This window comes from Rhyacophila brunnea, unplaced genomic scaffold (genome assembly GCF_057557595.1).
Source record: "Rhyacophila brunnea isolate RB1 unplaced genomic scaffold, BYU_Rbru_1.0 scaffold_3, whole genome shotgun sequence".
NCBI lineage: Eukaryota > Metazoa > Arthropoda > Insecta > Trichoptera > Rhyacophilidae > Rhyacophila > Rhyacophila brunnea.
Genome location: NW_028232965.1, coordinates 55,626,616 through 55,649,063, shown reverse-complemented (window position 1 = coordinate 55,649,063; position 22,448 = coordinate 55,626,616). Strand labels below are relative to the sequence as shown.

Below are 22,448 nucleotides of genomic sequence, written 5' to 3'. Positions count from 1 at the left end.
ATTTTTGTTCGAGGGTAATTAAAAAAAATAGACGATACCATACAGCAGGGGTAGTCAACCTGGCCCCTACCGCCCACTAGTGGGCAGTAGTGGTTTTAAAAACATGTTCATTATGTTTTCATACAATTCCTCGTGACAATTTAAATTTCAGAAAATATACTTGTCTTATATCCAAATATGTTGAAAATGGTATTCAGTTTTTTGATACCTTTCTCTACCTTATATCTTGTGGAGTCAGGCTTTATTGCTGTTAATCATTATATGACCAAAAAAAGAAACCGCCTGCATATTTCCAAAAGAGGAGACCTTCGTTTGTTCCTCACAAAAATTGAGCCAGATATCCAGTATTTAGTTTCGCAGTATCAGCTTTCGGGATCTCATTAATATTTTAAACACTTTGGAGCTGAAGACGCACCTGGCGCGTAATGACCAGGCGGCCGATCGATGTAATTAACGTACATTTTAAAGGTGGTAATTAAAAAATCATTATCTAGTCAGCAGCGAATGAGTTAATTAAATGTAATTTCATCATTCATGTTTAAATGTATGCAAAGTATAAATAAAAATATAGATTTAACTACAGTAAGTTGTTTTATAAAGATTTATTCTGCCAAACTTAGCGAAATTCAGACATAAAGTATTTGGTAAGGAATTATTATTATATTCTTTAACTTGTCTCGCTGTAACTGCTTTATAAATTTTATAAAGTAAAGTTTCTTTCTTACTTTATATATCACCATTTCTGTGGAACCGGTGGGCGGTTAGAAAATTTTACTACTAACAGAGATATAAAAGTGGGCGGTAGGTATAAAAAGGTTGATTACCCCTGCAATACGGCTATGTTTCTTTCTGTGATAGTCTATTTCAATGTCTATTTCTGGGATAGTCACCCATAGAACATACCAGTAGGAAAGGGTGAAGGTAGGTTGTTAAGATCCGCCATAAATAGTGCACATTATACTCTGTTAGTCATACGTATTTATTTTTATTGAACTAAGACTACAATTAACAAAAATGGTATTGGTTAGTTTTTAAAAATCAATAAACCCTGCCTAAACCAAACCTACTCTCCTCTACCTTTTTAATATTTTTATTTAATTCTGTAAAATGTTTACATTTTTTTTATTTATTATTTTATTATATTTATAATCGTTTCCATTACTAATGTGGTTTGCAAATTCTGAAAAATATGTCCGTTAACAATTACTGTAATATAGTAAAGGCTCGCTTGGTTTTTCCGATGTAGACTCAGTTACAATTATCACATGCTATTTTATAAAACAATCACAAAACAATATTTTAATATATTGTAAAGAATTACAGCATAATATTATAATCACAAATATATCTGGATTTAGGTACAATAATATTTTTTTACGAAGCTCTGCGTGCTCTTCAATGTATACACGTACAAAAGAATAGCACAGAAATAATATAATGATATGAGATAATATGAAACTAGGAAAGCATTATGTTATTACGCTGGTCGTTAATTATAATAATACTCGAGAATATAATAGCACCTGTGCACACTGCACCTGTTTCATTTCATTCTCTCGAAATTTGTTACTCTGCTACCTGAGTGGTACTCTTTGGTTAATCTTTTATAATATGTAATTATTGGAAGAAGTGAATTATAAAACATTCGTTTAAAATATTGTTGATGATAAGGCTATACCTCAGCTGAGGCACGGTCTAAAAAGATCGTGACTAGGCGATGCGCGGATTGTGCAAATGACGCGAGCCGAACGAACTATAATTTGTCATAAAAATTCAGCATGCGTCCTTTTAAGGTTATGTTTATTATTATATTCGTGATAATAATAGTATATTCATTGACATGTTTTCTTTTCCAAGTACGTTTAAGAATATATTCCTCCGACGCCATCACAAAACAAATTGACGTGCGAACAGGTCGACTATCGCTCTCCGACTGGCAACGCGGCCTAAATTACGTCCTACATACTGTTCAAAATTATTTGCCGTTTGCTTAATAATAATCGCTTAGAATGACGCTAAGATCCCGAAAATAAAATTAAACATAGCTCATATAAATAATTAATTATGTTGATAATTATTAATGTACGTAATTCACGCGTAAATACCGTTTTTGTTGATTATTTTCAATTTATTCACGAAAAATAAAAATTTACTTTTGTTTTCAACTTCATTCCAGCCCCTCTTCCAATCGATCCAAGTCTCGTACAACTTTTTTAATACTTCATATTTTCCAACTATTCCACTGCAATGTTTGAATCTATTAGGGATTGCAATACCGAATGAAAATATCAATACCGGTTTTTCGGTATTTCTTAAACATTAAAAAAACAGAAGTAGGTGCTTATCAATAAATATAACTATTAAAATCGTTTTAAAATATTATTTTATAGCAAAAACCTACATATCTACATTTATTATGTTGACATTTAAAAATAATATGTATTGATCATAATTGTAGAACTAGTCATTTTTTACAAATAATTTGAATATATTGATAATTTTAACTCTAAAGCCCTCAAAAGTTCATCAAGTGCAAATAAGTCCGGCTGCAGCTTGTACAGTCATCAATAATAGAATAATTGTACATTTTTGTCACGGATGTTTTCTATTTCGAAATAATATTATGATAATTTGTAAAATATATTTGATGAAATTTGTTTTATTATTTTTTCACCTCTGTTGCATTCACTCAATATATTTACATTTTAGCAGCACATAACTTATAATTCATTTTCAAAAACATTACGAGTACTTAATACCGAAAATTCCGGTATTTTGGAATTATAAAAGCAATATTTCGGTATTGATAAATACTGAAATACCGGTTTTGAAATACCGGTATTGCAATCCCTAGAATCTATGTATTTATATATGCCACAATAATAGCGCACAATATGTTTTAATCTGCAAACTCATTTTTCCTAACTACGCACATATTAATCTTATAATACTGTACTGATTCAATACCTGTCAAAGCGCCGTGTACGATGGTATTCTTTTTTCTTTTTATTATGTTACCTGTATATAAGTGTTTATTTTACAATGCTACCATCCCATGGCCCCCACAAAGGGGGGGCTGACCGGGCTCTAGCCTGGGGGGCCAGGCTTAAGGCGGGCCCGGCGTGGCGGATTGACCAGCCAAGTGAGATATATACATCACAAAATTGCACGAATACTAAAAAAATGTTGCTGCTAAAAAGGCGCTATTTCACTTCAGGCATACTAACGTTTAAAAACATGTGGTTTATGATGCAATTTTTTATTATTGTTTGTCGATATTTGACAACTCCATAATTTAAATGGATGTATAGAATAATTCACACCACTAATTAGAATACACAACTGTAGATCGTCACGCTGACTTTAACCTATGCGATAGGTAGGGGGGCCACTGTACCATCCACTCAAAATCCCACATAATATTAAGTAATCAAAGCAATGCGCAAGAGCACGTCGCCATTTAATTTTTTATACAAACAATGCATTCAATGCTACCTGCGAAATTAATTTTAATTTGTAAAATGAATTAAACACTCTAACATACAATACAAATTGTATCATATCGTGTGTTTCACTCACATGGTAAGCTTTGATCAACCGTACCTGGTGCTCACAAGTCACAATATGACTGAAATATCATTTAAAAAATCTTATATAGGATCAATACTAAGTCACCAAAATGATTCAGAAACCTTTCTTCTGTCGTGGTTTTCCTTTTAAAATTACTGAAGCATGTTCCTATTTGTCATAAGCGTAATTTTTCTATGAAGGCCAGGGAACTCATTGTTCTGTGATGAAGGCTCAATAATTTGCTGCTATATGTGGACAAATATGGTGTTCGATTTGGGTCATCAATGCGGGAGACGTCGACGTGTTGTAGGTCATGGTGTTGAGGATGATGATGAAGAAGTCGAAGATGGGTGCAGGAGCGAGTTTTATTTGCGGTGTAACGGTTGGTACAATAGTATGTTACCAGTGACATCCCGTGGGGGTAGGCAGATTGAGCGTCGCTTGGGGGCGGCAGTTACTCAAAGGGCGGCAAATCGAGGATAATCATTCGGTATATATAGAAAGCTACCTAAACTTAGTAATAACGGAAATGTCTTTCCATTAAAAAAATCAGCTCACTGGTTGGAAACAAAATATAAATCTATTAATTACTATGTAATATACAATTTTCAACAGGACTTTTTTGTCGGGTTCGCGATGTCTAGTTTACTTCCGTTGTCCTTGGACGTCACGTTCTTCACAGTCACTCGCGAGTTATGGAAGTTGTTAGGTGTATTTTTAAATGTACCTATCTGAAACCGTATACTCGCAATATTGTCTATTGAAGCAGAGATGGCATTTAAGTTAGATTTAGTAGTATAGGTACCTATATCTTGTTATCAATGTATCCATACAACACAATTCTTAGATATTGGAGTCATGAAAGGATGATAAAAATTACTGTATAAAAAATGTGGCGGCATTTTGGCACTGCCTAGGGGCGGCATTTTGTCTAGGGACGTCACTGTGTGTTACAGTAGTTATGTCCGAATCTCGGTACAATGAGATGTTGTGCGAAGCGATATAGAGACTGAGATTCTAATAGATCCGGATTCTAGTGACATGTCCGATGAATTATTATTCGCTATTTATACATCAAAATAATATCTACCCATTATAATGTATGAAGTAACTAGGTATATAAATCGAGTCAGCTACTACCTGTCATTTGCGTCAATGGACATCCGAGTAGCTGACTATTGTATAAAATATAGATATCGCGGAAATAACTAATGTACTATAATTTGACACTACGGAAATACATATTAAGGAATTTGTAATTCCGGTAATATATTTAATATCGCCGATCAATATGCTGACACGAATTGAGTTGGTATCACCATATATATCTCTGTAAAGTCTACATGAAAATTAGTAGACCGATGATTCTTTTGCTGCTTTTCTGTTATACGAGTATATTTAGGCTATATCGTTATATAAAAAGGTTTTCTTCAATATATAGGTGCTAGAGTTATTGTATAAGTTACCATGAACCACCAAGTAAACACCGAATCCCTTGAAAAGATCATAATACTTTTTCTATATAAATTATTATGTTATTTTTTGTTAATATAAATGTTATTATTATTCGTAACGTATTATACATGTTATGATTTATTCCCTTTCCTATAGATTATCGTGATACAACATCTTTGATAAATACGAATGGATTCATGAAATATATTACCATTATTCAAGTTGACTTTGAGGGTAAGACTGACTATTTTTATACGCATCTTTTCGCAGCCAAAATTTACCTCAATATTACATTCTATTTCATAATACAAGTAAAAGCATTTGGAAATATCAGTCGCATGATTAAGCGATGTGTTACTGTATGTATTTGTATAGAGTAGAAGTTAGTTGTCAGTCTACGACCGCAAGTAGGTATGTTTCAAGAGAGGAAGTAAGCAATTCAGAGCTTTCCGCGACCGGTGTCAAGGCTTGTATTTCAGCAAACAGGAAATGAGGCTATTAAGACTACTTCTCATCAGGCAAGTCAAATCTAAGGCCATCTGAGTATGAAAAATATTGTCAAAATAAATCTAAACGATACGCTATATTTTTAAATCTTCTTTATGATTTCGATGTAGGCTTAGAGTGGATCTATTCTTTGGATCCAGCATTAGTGGAAGTACAGCTTTATTGTGAAAAGGGTTTAAAAGATGTTTTTAGGATTTCTTTACTTGGAGGTTTATGGAATTTATCCGTACCTTTATTCGAAAGACTTTATATTAAGTATAATAATATGTACTTACATACTGTAAACTAAAACTTAGAAAATATTTATATTTGAATACGTATTTTTTTATTTGCAGTGGAACCCCGATCTACCGTTCTCGCATAAATCGTTTTCCCGCACGGATCGTTCATTTTTGAAAGTCCCGCCAAACACCCATAAGAACAATCTAAATATCATTAATTGAGTTAGCATTTACTTGGTATAATTCCATTTTAAAAGAAATGAAAATATAATTAATATTAAATTCTACAGGTTTTTTTAAAAATAAGAGAATTTCAGAGGATTAATAATAAACATAACTTTAAAATATATAGAAAACCCACCTACACGGAAACTGCTATACATAAAGGCTCGCAATATCCATGGATTCATAAGTTGGCGGCATACCATGCCTTGATCCACAGGCTAGTCAGTGTGACCATGAACAAATTAGATTTTGAGGATGAAGTACATACCATCAAACAAATAGCCTTAAGTAATGGATATGCAACATCCATGGTAGATAAAATATTATATAAAAAAACAACTTAAATTAGCTAGATCTACAATATACCCTAACGTTAAAGATTCAAATCGTTATTACAAGTCCATTGCCTATCACGGCATTATTTCAGACAAAATTTATCAAGAAATTAAACATAGCGTTAACGTAGCATTCAAATCTAATAATAATCTAGGATTAAATTTAAAAAATAGTAAAGATAAAATCAACAAACTGGAGAAAAGCGGGGCTTATAAAATAACATGTGGCACATGTAGTCTATGCTACATTGGTCAATTTGGCAGGCCTATAAAAATTCGTTTTGAAGAATATCTCCGGTCTTTCAGGAATGGTAAAACAGATTCTCGATTCGCTAAACATTTGATATCAAATTCGCATACCATCAGTGATAAAATAACGCCAGAATGTTTGCATATATGTAACAAAGGTCTAAAATTAAATTTACTCAAACAGTTGGAAATAAATCGCGAATTATCCAAAAGTAATCACATAATTAATGAAAATTTGGTAATGCATTCATCGCCACTATTAAATATAATTTAAACACATGATTAACAAAATTATACTAATAATATTTTATTGATTAATAATGTCAAGAAATAACCAAAGCACTCGAACACTGTATTTTCGATAAATTTTGTAAATTTTTATATCCATTAAAAACCCACTTAGGGTTTCAAAGTATTAATAATATTACAATTAATAGTAAGTATACAAAGTCATAATATTGTTTGAACGAATAAGAAAATGTATTCTGTCTCTATCTATGCGAATAGTATTTAAGCAAAGGCAAACGGCCTATCTGAATAGTCTTGATAATGGTGTTACAACCGAAATAGATATCGACAAACCTTTTTAAAAAACCTGTAGAATTTAATATTAATTATATTTTCATTTCTTTTAATCTAAATATCGTCTAAATATTATGGTCCCGTCACAAATATTATCCCGACTGACCGTTTTTGTCGAATATTTTTCATTTTGCTTTCGTAGAATTGTTATGATACTCGTACATACAGACCTTTCAACCGCGTCGCTTTGTTTGCACAGGTCGGTCGGCGCTCAGGCTTGCCTCGCATCTCGTATCACGAATTTTTATAAGTCGCTACTAAAATGCACCCCATGAAGAAAACTAGAACTCTAACTGAGAAACTGAAAATAATTCAACACGTCTAAAAAAATTCAGGACGAAAACAAGTTTTTTTTTTTAAATTTTAATTTTAATTTTATTTCACTGTATATAAAGTATAAATGAAAACTCTGCCTGTGTGGTCCAGAAAACTACTTATAAAATAAGGAACATCGGTTAATAATAATTGTTCTCCCAAGTTGCGGAAATAACCTGCCATCCATAATGCAGATTGATGGCGCAATAATTATTGGCTTAATCAAATCGCTTCGGATACATATTCGAATATCGGTGCTCTTATGAAGTGACTGACTCCATGCGCTGTAAAATAGAATAATATACCTTATAGTGTAACGAAAGAATCACAGACGAGGCTACCAGGCGCTCAGAACGAAAAAGATAGAACGTACTATAACATTGTTAATACTTAACTTCTGTGCTAACTTTTGAACACCACATAAATGACATTAATGCTGCGCGCTTCAAAATATGTTGGAAATATGGTTGTGTACTAAGAGCGGAATGCAGAAATATTAAATTTGTCATAACTAAAATTTCCTTAGCAGAAAGCACTATGCAGAAACAGATTGTCCTTAGTTAAGATCATTTCTATTGAAAATAATACCATATTTAAAAATTCTCTTTCCTATAGTTTAGGTAAATTATTTTATAATTGTTAAACGATGATAAAAATATGATAACTGCATTTTATAAATGCAATAACCATAAATAAATATTAATATTGTGTAGTGATTCCACAGGCACCGCAAGATATTTTTTAACATGGTAACACTAGCGTCAAGTGTCATTCTTCATCTGGCATTTTGTATTTCTGCGGGCTGGCGTATAAAAGTAAAATAATATTCTGCAAGTACATGCCAAATGAATTAAAACTATCAATATCCATATTGAGATACATTGTTAAATGAATTTGAGTGTATGGACTGTTTTATAGACATGCGAATTTATTTTGACAGCAGCTGTCACTGGTAAATGGTAATACAGAAGGGGGCGTGTTCATAACAAAAGTAGTCTATGGTTAAGGATTCCTTAACTCTATACTCAGGATTGTCTATAGTTAAGTCATGCTTTTCGGCGACTTATCCTTAGGATCGAAATCTTAGATTATGCATTCCGCTCTAAGCTACGTATGTTTTCTTTAAATATCAGTAAAATTATATCGACAAAATCGACGCATTACAGTTGAGACGAGTTTGTATTTGCAACCAGTGTTATAAGTATTTGGGTAAACAAAAGTATCTTCCAAACTGTCGAGTTTATTCTAAAAGTTAAATGGCAGTAGATGTATTGACGACTGCTTAAAGCCAATCCAAAACAGAATCGTAGATAACCACGTATCGACGTATCGATAGAAAATTGTTTTATATAAACTGTTATCTTTCAAATCTCTGCCATTACTTGGCAAGGCCGAAGAAATTTCCTAACATTTCCACAAAAATCTTATCTAATAGCTTTTCCCATTCACGCCCTTCCTGGGACCCTATAAATAATTGCAAACGATTATGGTGTTTTCCGAGCGTTTGTTTCATGCGAAGCGGTTTACCTCCAGAGAAGACTTATAATTTTTTGAGTTTAAGTATTTTAAGTGCTCTTATTTGAAAGCCTCTAATCGTCTGCCCATTAAGCTATCTTCATAATGTTTTTTTTTTTTGAAACTCTGCGTAGACTTAACAGTTTATTTGTGAAAATTTGGCATTCGTTTAACAAAGAGAAAATAAATAAATATACCTAAGTAGGCAATGAAAATTTGGTAAATAAACATAATTTCTGTCAATGTTCATTCACAAAGATCATAATGATATATTATGTAACGATACATTTCACTCACGTTGATATTACATTGATAATAATAATATTGATAATATAATTGATGTACACCCACGATGACCGCGCAGCTTAAGCGTTGGCCTTTGGCGTCGTGGGTCCCAGGTTCGAATCCTGGGTCTGGCAAGTACACAGTTGTTTTTCAATTTGTGTATGAGCCAGAGTATGGACCTAATAGGTTGAACAAGTGGCTGACATCCATTTCTCGTAAAAAACAAAATCTGTTAATAGAAACCTTCACTCTGTGGAAGCCCATCCTATTAGGATCAGACATAGTCGAGAAAAAATATTCTTAACTAAGTTTCGTTGATCTATTTGCAGCTAGATTCAGCGTTTTATTTAGTGGTAATTCCTGATAATTAAATTCATAACAAGTGAATAAGAAGTAATTTCTTCTTTCTTTTTCTTTCGACCATGTCCGATTCTAATAGGATCATATGGGCCTCCACAGAGTAGAGGTTTGTATTGACAGATTTTGTTTTTTTTTACGAGAAATGGATGTCAGCCACTTGCTCAACCTATTAGGTCCATACCTGACACCCACAAATTTAAAAACAATATGTGTACTTGCCAGACCCAGGATTCGAACCTGGGACCCACGGGGTTATAGTCAAACGCTTAAGCCGCGTGGCCACCGTGGGCAGAAGAAATAGATAGACTATATTTTTATACAATGGGTTTTGTATTCCTTTTCACCCTGATATGGCATGGATATAGGTAATATGGATATCTGCGGAAAAACCACACCAGCCATAGGATGCCTGTTTTATAATGGAAAATTGAAAACTTAGCGTTTATCTTGAATTATTGAATAGTTAAAATACCCATCAATTGTATAGCGTTCCAACCAAGCAAGTTTTCGACATATCAAACAGCTTAAAAAATCACACAAAAAGCTATAATATTATCCCGATTTCCTTTACAATCAACTTCTTGGGCTCTATATAACATATTATTTAACTCACCAATAATTTAAATGAAATCTACGATATTTAATTGATTATATAAGTATAACTTACCTATTCATACCTATTCATTAGATGCGAAACAATTAATTCTCCTTCAATATATATAAATTGAAAACCCATGAGAGAAATGTATATAACTAGGCACTAGTTTTTTAGTCTAAAATCTTTTTGACAAAAAAAATAGGACGACCAGCGGGAGTCGATCCCGCACTCCCGGGATTCGCGCCCTTGTGATTTGCCAACTAAGCTGTGTGTGTCTTATCCTCCTATCTAATTACGACAAAAATTATTTGTATTTTTTACAATACTCTTTGAAGCGCTTTCTAAATATCAATATACTTTTGTTCTTGCATTACAATGATCGAAATTACGTCGTATTTTTTGAAGAGCTCGTTTATAGACATTTTTGTTAATTTAATCGTAAGAAAATCTTGTGTTTTTTTCTGCCAACTACCTACATTAATTTCTAGAATATGTTTGTATACCTAATGAGTACATATACTACAGTATATTTGTTTATATACTTAATCCTAGACTTTGAGGTAGTATTATCGCATATTTAATAATATTGTTATATATTATTGCGGTATTGCATTGTACATAAACATACATACTTACCAATTTATTGTATGAAATATCAAAATGATCCTACTTTTCTTCGTTATATTTTAGTGTACCCACAGCTCCAATATTATAGTGACGAAAAAGTCAAAAAGGCCTACAAAGTTTCATCTCATAAAAATATCATTTAACTATAATCATTATCGATAAGGCGTAACTCCCGTTATATGTAATATAAGCATAAAATAACGGAATATTATGGTCGTAAGGATCAATATGGCTCTCGTGTATCGTTTTCTGTATCGCTTAACCACTATATTTGGCAGGTTAATACATGAGACAATGGCCGATTATGTTTCTAATCGGACAAACCTTGTATATATACTTAGTCTGGTTAGATATATAAAATAAATTATGATACTAACCCATATCATACCTTAAGTCAAAATAGACTGTGTGCTACGGAGAGTTTTGTATCCATAATATGAGAGACGTAGTATTTTTTTTGTGATTCGTCTACCAGCACATCTATTCTATACACGAGGCTGCTATGGCGGCTATCATATTTAGTTTTAGGCTAGTTTATCATATTTAAGTATTGAGGCGGTTAATTGTTACAATAGGTGAGTTAACTGTCTGAACTGTCAAAAAGTGATATACTTAAACAGCACCTCTCTTGGCTGTGTTATCTTTTAGTGCGAGATAGACAGTTTTGACAACTTAGACGGCTAACTTATTGTAACAATACCTCAATCATGGCCCCCACAAGGGGGGGCTGACAGGACTCTAGCCTGGGGGCCCGGGTTCAGGAGGGGCCCGGTGTGGCGAGTCGACCAGATAAGTGAGATAAACACACATAACAAATTTGTTTCAATAGCAAAAAAAAATCTTCGATAATGTTATTATTTAAAATTATGTGGTTGTACGATACAATTTTAATTATGTATCGATGCTCGACAAATCCATAATTCAAATGGATGTATTAAAATATACAAAAAAAAACACTGAATATAGGTACACATTAATTTTACCGCGTACACCATTAGAAAAACACTACTGTAGAGCGTCACACTGCCTTTGTTCTTAGCGATAGGTAGGGGGCCCGCAAAAGATCCCAGCCTGGGGGCCCGCTTCAGGATGTGGGGCCCATGACCTCAATACATAAATATGATAAACTACCCTAGATAATAGATGCGCTGAAACCTGATAACTATATTAGAAATAGAGAGCATCAGTTGTTTATTCTCCCAAGGTGCAGAGCCAACCTGCCACTGGTAATGCCACTTGGGAGGGCGATAATTATGTTCAACCAAATTGCTTCGGGTGTTGATATATTATTCTACTTGCCTGATGGTGAGTTTAGGTGAACGCTATTTTATTAATAATTCTTAAAATAGGGTCTCCTTAGCAAACTCGGTGTACTTATTTGAACTTCTATAATATATTTATAATTGTATTTTCACTGCTGTTGTATGTTTATATTATGTTCTCTTTTTATGTTTTCATTTTTATCGCTTTTATTATTTTTCTTTCTTTATAATAATGTTTCATGTTATGTTGTGAACGTCTTAAACTTATAATTTGTAATGTCCATAGTATGTTAAAAATAAATTGAATTGAATTGATAATTCCCCGAGTCATGGTGTCACCCACGGAAGTAGTCATGGGTCCCACGTTTCACCGCTTTAACTTCTTGATATTTTGATAAATTGTAATAATCTCCACGCCGAGTCCGCTCGCTTTACCACTTGGTTACCAACATAGGTATTTAGCATTGAGAAAACTAACTATTTCCGGACGTAAACCAAAAATATTCCGAATCATTATTAGAAACAAACAAACGCATTGTGAGCATGTTTTCATGAAAACTGGATTATATTTTTATTGAAGTCTCAAGAGCTACTTGAGCATCGGACCAATCTGTTTCGTGAAGATTGATATAAACCAATAACTTACTATAATATTAGCAGCCAAAGCTACGCATCTAGATTTATTGAATAAATCCAGTATAATAATTGGGTTGACATTTACTTCCGTTAAAATGTGAAGTTTTTGTTAATCCTATGATGTTTCATTTATTTATGTTGACAACTTACTGTGTCAGAAAATAAACCCATATTATAAATATTATAAATTAACTGTGCTGATGATACATTTTATTGCCCGAAATAGCTGTCAACAAAAGTAACTCAAATATCGTAAAATTAAAAAACGTTATTTAGAATATTATATAATGTTGTGACAAGGCTTGTAGATAGATCGCTATATATGGATAGATCATGCAGATATGACGGAATGTAACCTATGTGGCATATTTAGAATATTATTTACAATATAATAAACGCTATATAAGTACATATCAGTGGCGAAGACTCCATACTAGGCGATTATTTTAAGCTTACCTTCTTAAGAAAAATATCTTTTAATTGCATATTTACTTATTTATATAATCAGTTGATTATATATTCTATAAAATAATTTATTTTGCCAACGAAAGATGCCGTATGTGTAGGAATGTATTACACAGAAAATTACAAAACAATCTGCAAAGGTTTTAAAAAATATACCACATCGCGCCATCTGTCTTGACGTAAATAAAGGTAGGATTACATTTCAAATAATTCTCAATTTTTTTCATATTGACTTTACGTCACGTAGCCACGCCCAGTCTATCGAATTGTATGAACTAAGGTAAGCTCCGATAGCAGAGCCTAAAACCGAAAAAAAAATTCTATGGTGTTTAATCGAACATTAATAAATATAGACTATTTTTAGAAATAAAAAGAACTTTTATCTAATGATTTTCTATACCTAAATGTTTTGAAAAAATACGTAATTTAATCTGATCGCTTAAATTTATATCGTAACTGAGTTTTTGAAGTTTCATTAAATTAGTGTGTCGTTTTCATTTAGTGTGTACCTATTCATTAGTAGTAATATCGTATTATCTTCTTATTTCTCGTAAGTATACCTGACAAGTGTGTTCTTTTTATCAGATATCCACAGCCTACCTCTTTCCTAAAGTCACCCTTCGCCACTGGTACATATATTTATGATGTTAGCCACTTGCACAGTTTATTAGGTCCATTCCCCGGTCCAAACACACTTTGAAAAACAACATGTGATTTTTTTTCCTGGTCTAGGATTCGAACCCGGGATCCATGACATTATAACCCTGACGCGTTATCGTTCGGCCATGGTAGACAAAAACCTTTCAGTTGTTTACTAATTTTATGTTTTCTCTAGCTCCTCATTTCGACATTATTAAAAATATTTTTTTTCACAAATTTACAGGTAAAATTTGAATTTGGATAATAATATTTCCGACTAGTGTATATATACAAAGTAAAAGTTTTGTTTAAAAATCTGTACATAATAGTAAGTAAAAAAGAGTGTCTTTGTTTCACAAAGGAGAAAGAAAGTTATCTTCAAAGGAAAATATAATCCGTCCTTTTGGGCCACGGTGTAATCAAACGAGAGTTTGACAAACACGGATGCAGTGTTTGCGATTAACTCAACCGTGGAGATCCGTAGAGACTATTTAGCGTAAGAATCTCAGTCATGCACACATTCTCCTTTATCAGTGCGTTTAAAAATTGTCCATGGTATGGCCCACTTAATCTAAAAGATAAAATATTCACGGCTCTTGAACAGCTTCATAAGGTATTTAATGAATAATATTGTTATTACCCTATTTATTATTATTAATACCCACGATGGCCGCGCGGCTTAAGCGTTGGCATATTGCATCGTGAGTCTCAGGTTCGAATCCTGGGTCTGACAAGTATTGTTTTTCAATTTGTGTATGAGTCAGAGTATGGACCTAATAGGTTGAGCAAGTGGCTGACATCCATTTCTCGTAAAAACAAAATCTGTCAATACAAACCTCCCCTCTGTGGATATTGATGAATATGATCCTATTAGGATCGGACATGGTCGAAAAAAAAAAGTGAAAGAATTGTTATAACCTGTCAGGTAAATAATAATTTTATATTAATACTATCGACCGAGGGTACTTGATGGAATTTGAATTTAAATTCTAATGGATTTAAGTTGTGTACTATTCCATTTGAGTCGTTTTTTTGCGACCCGGGTTTAGCCTTTAGGCATCTTCAGGCACTGATTGCTATCACTTGACGACGAATACAGTTAATTGGGTAGTTCACAATAATTATGGAACAAGTCCAATTTTCATATAATTCGATTTTTTTGCTTCAGTGACCAGATAAAACAGATTTTTATATTGTTTGTTATTATCACAATCGTAGCTCTACAATTTTCCGCATAAATGGCAATACTACTTATTGATAAAACATCAGATTGCATGTGAATCATGTCCATTTTGACAGTTACTTCAGCAGTATATTAAAGAGGTATTTGCTAACATTAATTTGCTAATAATATTAATAAAACTTCAATATACCAATTTATGTTTCGACTATTTATTTAAATTGATCCATGGTCCCTCAAAATATAGTAAGTATATACAGTAAAAACATTCCTAAATTTTACGAAAGGAGTTTTAACTTTAGGTCCAAATATATCAGGATCCATTTTGATGGACTTGATCCATAATTATTGTGAACCACCCAATTCTTATTTAAGTAATTAATACAATAAAGTAGGTAAAAAATTCATCACCTACCTATTAAGTCAATGATCACAATAAAAAATATAACACTTGCTATTCCCTCCACCACCCGCCACGTCTCCACATCCGTTATGGTGTAACGAACGTTAGGCGCTCATCAAATTTGTGCCGAAAGTGTCCCATGAGCAACTTCCAAAGATCTTGGTTGGCGTGCACTAGAGTGTGCGTGATTCCTACTTCGATATAATGTATTACGGTAAATTCTCGATGAGAAAAGGCATTTTACGCTCGCCGTAAAATGCCGCAAACTTTTTAAAAGCTCAAAAATTTTCCCTCGTAGATACCAAGTCGCAATGGCCAAAATTGGCCAATGCTCAAAACCCTAATCATTAGATAATAATAAATGATAATACTATATCAAGATCAAGAGGTGTAAAATCGTCAATACTGGGAAATCAATGGCAACGTATTAGGAATTTAATGGAGTTAATCCATTAGAATTTAATAATTTTATGTTTCATGGCGTGGTAAATTTATTTGTGAAGGTGTGTTAACTAAACTGAGTAACAATTAAGTGTCCTCTCCAATCGTTATAAAGTATATGTCTGATTTTATTGAAATGTGTATATTGTGAATTAAGCCTGGAATCGATTAGCTAATCAAAGTGTAGGTATCTGCTGTTTGCTAATGCCAGGTACCTATTCTAGTCAAGTAAGGTCTACGAGAGGAGGTTAACTTTGCCGTTCGTAGTTTGTTCTGAAAAGACTGAAACAAGCATACGATATAAACTGTTTTAGGACACGGTAAAATGTACACCTTGTACATGAAACTTAAGCGTAGTATAATTAATCCATTTCAACCGTAGAGAAAGATAACATATTAGAGTCTTATCAATACAATAAAATTGAGCCGAGGTTCGAAAAGAGGCGTAGGTTGTTAACGTCATGTTGAAATAATATGTGTTTCATATTATGATAGCCCTAGTTTATTATTTTTCTTCTCTCACACTACAGCCCGGGGTATATGCACCTTAGCAGCCTCAAGCAGAGTATCCACTCTGATCGGTGCTTCGCTCTACTTTCCCAGTCAATTACTGTCAGTGGTTACAAGACTCTTTGTAAACCACCAAACACACACGATTTTTTTCTGCTTTCTGCTAAGATGCTTTGTTGGTGATTGCTCATTCATACATGTCTAGCGATTGCAATGCCGGTATTTCAAAACCAGTATTCCAGTATTTATCAATACCGAAATACCTTTTTTAAAAATCCAAATTGCAAAGCACACTCGTTTACGTTTTTGAAAATGAATTATAAGTCATGTGCTGCTAAAATGAAAATATGTTGAGTGAATCTAACAGAGGTGAAAAAATATATCAAATATATTTATATAAGTAATTGTCGCGATGAATTATCATAATATTATTTCGAAATAGAAAACATCCTTGACAAAAATGTTCAATTATTCTATAATTATTGATGACTGAACAAGCGTTGAATTTAAGAAGCTTTTCCTGCATCGTGGACTTATTTGCACTTGATGAAATTCTGAGGGCTTTAGTGAAAATATTCAAATTATTCGTAAAAAAATACTAATTCTACAATTATGATCAATACATATTTTTAAATGTCAACATTATAAATGTAGGTATGTAGGTTTTTGCTATAAAATAATATTTTAAAATGATTTTAATAGCTATATTTATTGATAAGCACCTACTTCTTTTTTTTATTGTTTAATAAATACCGGTATCAATACCGGTTTTCAATAAGAAATACCGAAAAACCGGTATTGCAATCCCTATACGTGTCATAATGTTCAGTCCGTCATAGAAGTTTGATTTTAATAAATCTGACGATGTTAGGTTCATCAAAGAAAATGTAGATTTCGTGATTATAGGATCATTGCCAGATGAAATTCTCGCAGATTGGGCCAAAGATCTTTTACAAAATTTATTCGCCCAAATAAATTATAGATTCAATAACCATAGTTTAGACAAACGATACTTTATATGACAGGAGGGACGTATTGATAGAATTAAATTTACTATCTTTAGACTTCAGAAATACGTACCTGTAAAAACTCAGTGAGAAACGTGAGACGTCAACCGAGTAAATCGAATTGAATCAAATTCTAAAAAAATATAAAACGTGAGCCGTCTGAATTCAGTCTCACGTAAGTGAATACATCAATATCCGAAGCGATTTGATTAAACACAGATATTTTCCTTTCAATGAAAAGTGTACATTTGTCAATTCAGCTTTTGAATCGAAAAAAATTACCTACACCTTAATTAATTTAAGACAAATATACGAACGTAACACATTATTGACAAAGTATATTTTCTTATTGTTTCAGGTTACAGCCACCAATAGCTCACACAGTGAAGGTACTCCAGGCCGCTGGAGGAGCACGACTACTCGCTTTGGCGCCAACTGGACAGCATCTCCTGATCGCTCCCAACGTCGGAGACCCACAATTATGGCATATCATGTCCAATTCACTTGTCCATACATTCAAAGGTTTGGATTATTTATTGAATATAAACCTTTATTGAGCATACGCGATAGAACTACATTATAATGGTGACGAATAAACTTACATTACATATTTTTCACTATATATAGTGTTATGGAAATATCTAATAGACAGTCCAGTATTTGAAATGAATTTCCTGCTAATTTTTTTACTAGATTTCTTTCTATCATTTGCCTGCCGAAAATTATTAAAAACATAAAAAAATGTAGTACCATATGTGCCAATGAGTGATGACACGCACTTGCATAGAATTGGGCATTGATTCAATAATTCCTTTATATTAAAGATGTTAACAGAATAGGTCAAAGACTTTTTTCTCTTTTATTATGTTAACTGTCAATACATGGTGAAACTGCATTGTATTATTGATTAATTTAATAAAACGCAATTTTTTTTGTTGTACTCATTCCACTTTGTTATTTAATAAATTTGGACCAGTTTCGTCCCCTACAAAGGCACATTTTCAACTAACTCAAAGACGTTAACGCTTGTTTGGAATATTGAACTATTCTTGTCATTATTAGTAAAATTCATTTCTCAGACACATGCAATAAATAATTTAGGTTGTATGTGGCATTATTATTTGTTATAATTACCTTTATTGTAATATAGTGAGCTGTTTTTAAACCGATATTCATTTGGTTTCGTATATTTAAGACATATAATTAATATTTGTAACCAGATCTCTATGAGTAGAGTCATTTACTTGGGCCCTTTTATCCTTTATCTTTACATGATACGTTCATTAGTGGCTCAATGGGTATTGAATGCCAAATTACAAATCCAAATATTATAATAAAATATAGCGTATCCACATAATATGTGCGCAACAAAACAAAATAATAGTAACATTGAGATGTTGTTGACTCATTTTTGTTGGTAATATAAAATAATGCTACCCATATATTCTTTTCTTTAGAGCCATGTCCGATCCTAATAGGATCATATGGGCCTCCACAGTGTGGAGGTTTGTGTTAACAGATTTTATTTTTACGAGAAATGGATGTCAGCCACTTGCTCAACCTATAAGGATCATACTCTGGCTCATGCACGAATTGAAAAACAATATTTGAACTTGCCAGACCCAGGATTCGAACCTGGACACTATAGACCGGCGCTTAATCCACGTGGCCATCGTGGGTGCAGATCCATCTATAGATTCACATATTTTTAATTCAATTAATAGTATGGATTCTAAGTTAAGTAGTGGACGGAATTTCCGTTTCATATTCTCAAATCTCAGTTCAAACTCTACGACTGATTCAGGGCTACAAATTATTTTTATATCTGATGAATTCAATGTATGAAGAGATTGACAAATAATGAGTAATAACCACCCCTTGTAAAAGAAATAATATATTAAAATATCGTCTCTCTAGATCAGCGGTTCTCAAACTGGGTCTGCAGTTTATGTATTACCGCGAAGAACGAACGCATATGTATACTATTTATATTTTTTTCGTTTTATCAATAAGCCATTTGTACTCTCCATTAGTGATCTGCCTTTGGAGGACAATTTAATTCAGGAACAAAAAAATTATGGGGATACAAAACATGTTTTCCGTGAAACGTGTTGTAGTGATTTTTGGATTCAAATGGCACAGTCCTATCCTGATGTTGCAAAGATGGCTCTAATGCCGTCTCCACACTGGCAACCTCATTAAATTTTACGATAATTATCATAATTGCTTAAGAAATTTTACGATAATTATTATAATTATCGTAAAATCTAACGAGGTTGCCAGCAACTTGTTGCCAGTGTGGACCCGGCATAATAATGCTGATTCCATTCGCAACCGTGAGCGTGAGACGGCTTTTTCTACACTACTTACTATCGAGACAAAATCTCGAAATAGATTATACGCGACAAATGACATGAGAGTTGCACTGGCCAAAACAAAGTCAAACATAGAAGAACTGGTTCAGGCAAACCAGATGCATCCATCCCATTAAAATTGTTATTTAAATTTAATGACTACATAACGTCTAATATTTTCTGAATATATAATTAATTGGTTGTAACAAAAAATGTTTTATTCACACCGTAGATATGTGGCACCCTTGTGCAAAGTATTTGGCGCACCCAAATTCTTTAAAATTATATAGATTTTCTGTTTTTAATAAAGGGATCCGGGAGCCATCGAATAATTTTTAAAGGACCGCCACGCAGGAAATTATAAAAAGTTTGAGAACCGCTGCTCTAGACGTTGAGATGTCTTATAAAATCCATGTACTTATGTACCATGTACTTTAATGTGATAGGTACTGGGGTTAAAATAATAAATTGACTTATCTTAATAAACACAATATTAAAATAATATGATCCCCATACGCGGTAAGGACCATAACCCATAACCTATTTATGATTGGATAATAATAATAAAAAAATATTTGATATCTGGAATTATTTTTTTAGCGTTGTTTTGTTATTACTCTATTTTGATGTTGAAGAGTAAATTTTTTATTCGCAGGTCATTCGGGTCAAGTTTTATGTATGGCCGTGACAAAGGAGTCCCAATATCTACTCACAGGGTCTGAAGACACGACTATCATTGTGTGGGATCTTCAAACGCTCACAATCAAGATGAAAATTGCGTAAGTATTTTTGATGGTTTGAAATGGTTTTTTCTTTACTGTGATTTATTATTTAATTCAATTACATTTCTCGCTAACCTGCGTAGCTTACTATGATATTTGAAAAATCGATAAACTGAGTTTAAATATTTTTGTATAACTTATCAACGTTTGAAACTTATTTCAAACGTTTATTTTCTTATAGAATAGATATGTGTGCATTTTAATTCCTAAATAAACATATTTTTTGTACACTTTTTATCTATCTACATAGAATATAATATATATATTTGTGTATTTCTTCTGTGAAGGGAAATTATTTTTGGGAAAAACTGCACGTTTGTTTGTAGGTTTGTACCAGTAGTTAAAACAGTCTGTTTAAAAATATTATCAATACTATCCGATATATACAGATCTAAGTTTCGCTACTATCTCATTAATACTTTAATTTATTATTGATGACTAAACACATAATATTATGGTCTTCCTAAAGTGCTATCTTACAATTTTCCCTTTCATAATTATAGGCGTCATTCACAGACTACTCAAACAAATTATAACAGTAGGTAGAAAGAACAGGTCAAATCTTAAGACATTGTACAGAGTATATCGTTAACGTTACAATAATAATTAAATAGTGTATATTGTAAAATATGACTTGAAACATTACTACATCTGTTTTTGTAGGTAAAACTAAGTATGTACACCAAAAATATTTACACTACATAAGAACAATTTTAAAAAGTTAGATGAAATACATAAAATTATTTTCTTATATTTTACTTGGTTAATTGGAACGGTTAAAACATATTTTCTCAAGTCAATTTATACTCAACGTAAAACTAGAGGTCAATTTTTTTATATGTATACTTTTACCTAATGACATACAGAGAAAAAATCTAAAGCTCAATTTTGCCAAAAAACCGACATAATACTCGTATTATACAGTTTTCCCGAACATCATAGACTTCGTCGCGTTTTAATTAAAAATAATAATACTATCGATCGATGGGTATTTAATCAATTAAAATTCATGTTCTATTAATTTGGTTTAATATAATATTTGAAGATTTCGGGTGAAAATATCTAACATTGTATACAAAACTCTCTTTTACAAACAGATGAAAGGATTTATTCTCTCCTTATTTAGGTCATTATATATATTATTAGACAATACTCGTGAATAATTGAAAAGAAAAGTGTTGCCAACTTCGCCAAAGTCGCCTTGTCGAAGTTTAAGATCGGGTTTTCAATGCTTAATGCTTTAATTAGTCAGGCGAATGATTTCGAAAGGAAACGTTCTCCCTCTCCGGTACTTAAATAATCAGCGCCGGAGCAAAGTTGGATCAAAGGACACGATATCTATAAATTTAATATTTACTTTCAGTTTTCTTTGAAAATCAATTCCAATTATGGATCTCGATGTGCAGCCCTCGAGAAATTTCGGACGACTTAATGATCTCAAAGGGGAAAAAAATCGCCTATTTACTCGCTGGAAATTTTATAAAATTACAATTTTTAATTAGAAAAAAACTTTATACCATTTTTTTAAATCTTGAGATGCTCCATAAAACTTCTGAAAAGATCTTTTACTACAAATTTATTGACTCTCTTTACATCATTATAATTTATTAATTTAGAAAGGCGTATAACGTTCAGAATAATTCTAGTGTGGTATCTTATATGTAGGGATTGCAATACCGAATGAAAATAGCAATACCGGTATTTCGGTATTTCCTATTAAATACCGGTATTAATACCGGTATTTGTGAAATATATAGAAAAACAGAAGTATCTACCATACATATAAAAATCTCTTTATAATATAAATATTTTATAGCAAAAATATCTAAATATGTACATATTTTATATGTAAACTTTTAAAAATAGGTAATTGAAATATATGGTAGAGTTTCTGATGTTTATAAATATGTGGATAATAGTAGAAC

General features: G+C 32.4%; 1 protein-coding gene across 1 annotated transcript in view; it reads left to right on the top strand.

Annotated features, from left to right (window-relative positions):
• LOC147068583 (uncharacterized) overlaps positions 1 to 22,448 on the top strand; it is a 435,171-nt gene that overhangs the window by 384,778 nt on the left and 27,945 nt on the right. Inside the window, exons 18-19 of the mRNA XM_085953004.1 lie at positions 17,746 to 17,909; positions 20,397 to 20,520. Coding sequence (XP_085809130.1) covers positions 17,746 to 17,909; positions 20,397 to 20,520 — 288 coding nt within the window. The remainder of the gene's footprint in view (positions 1 to 17,745; positions 17,910 to 20,396; positions 20,521 to 22,448) is intronic.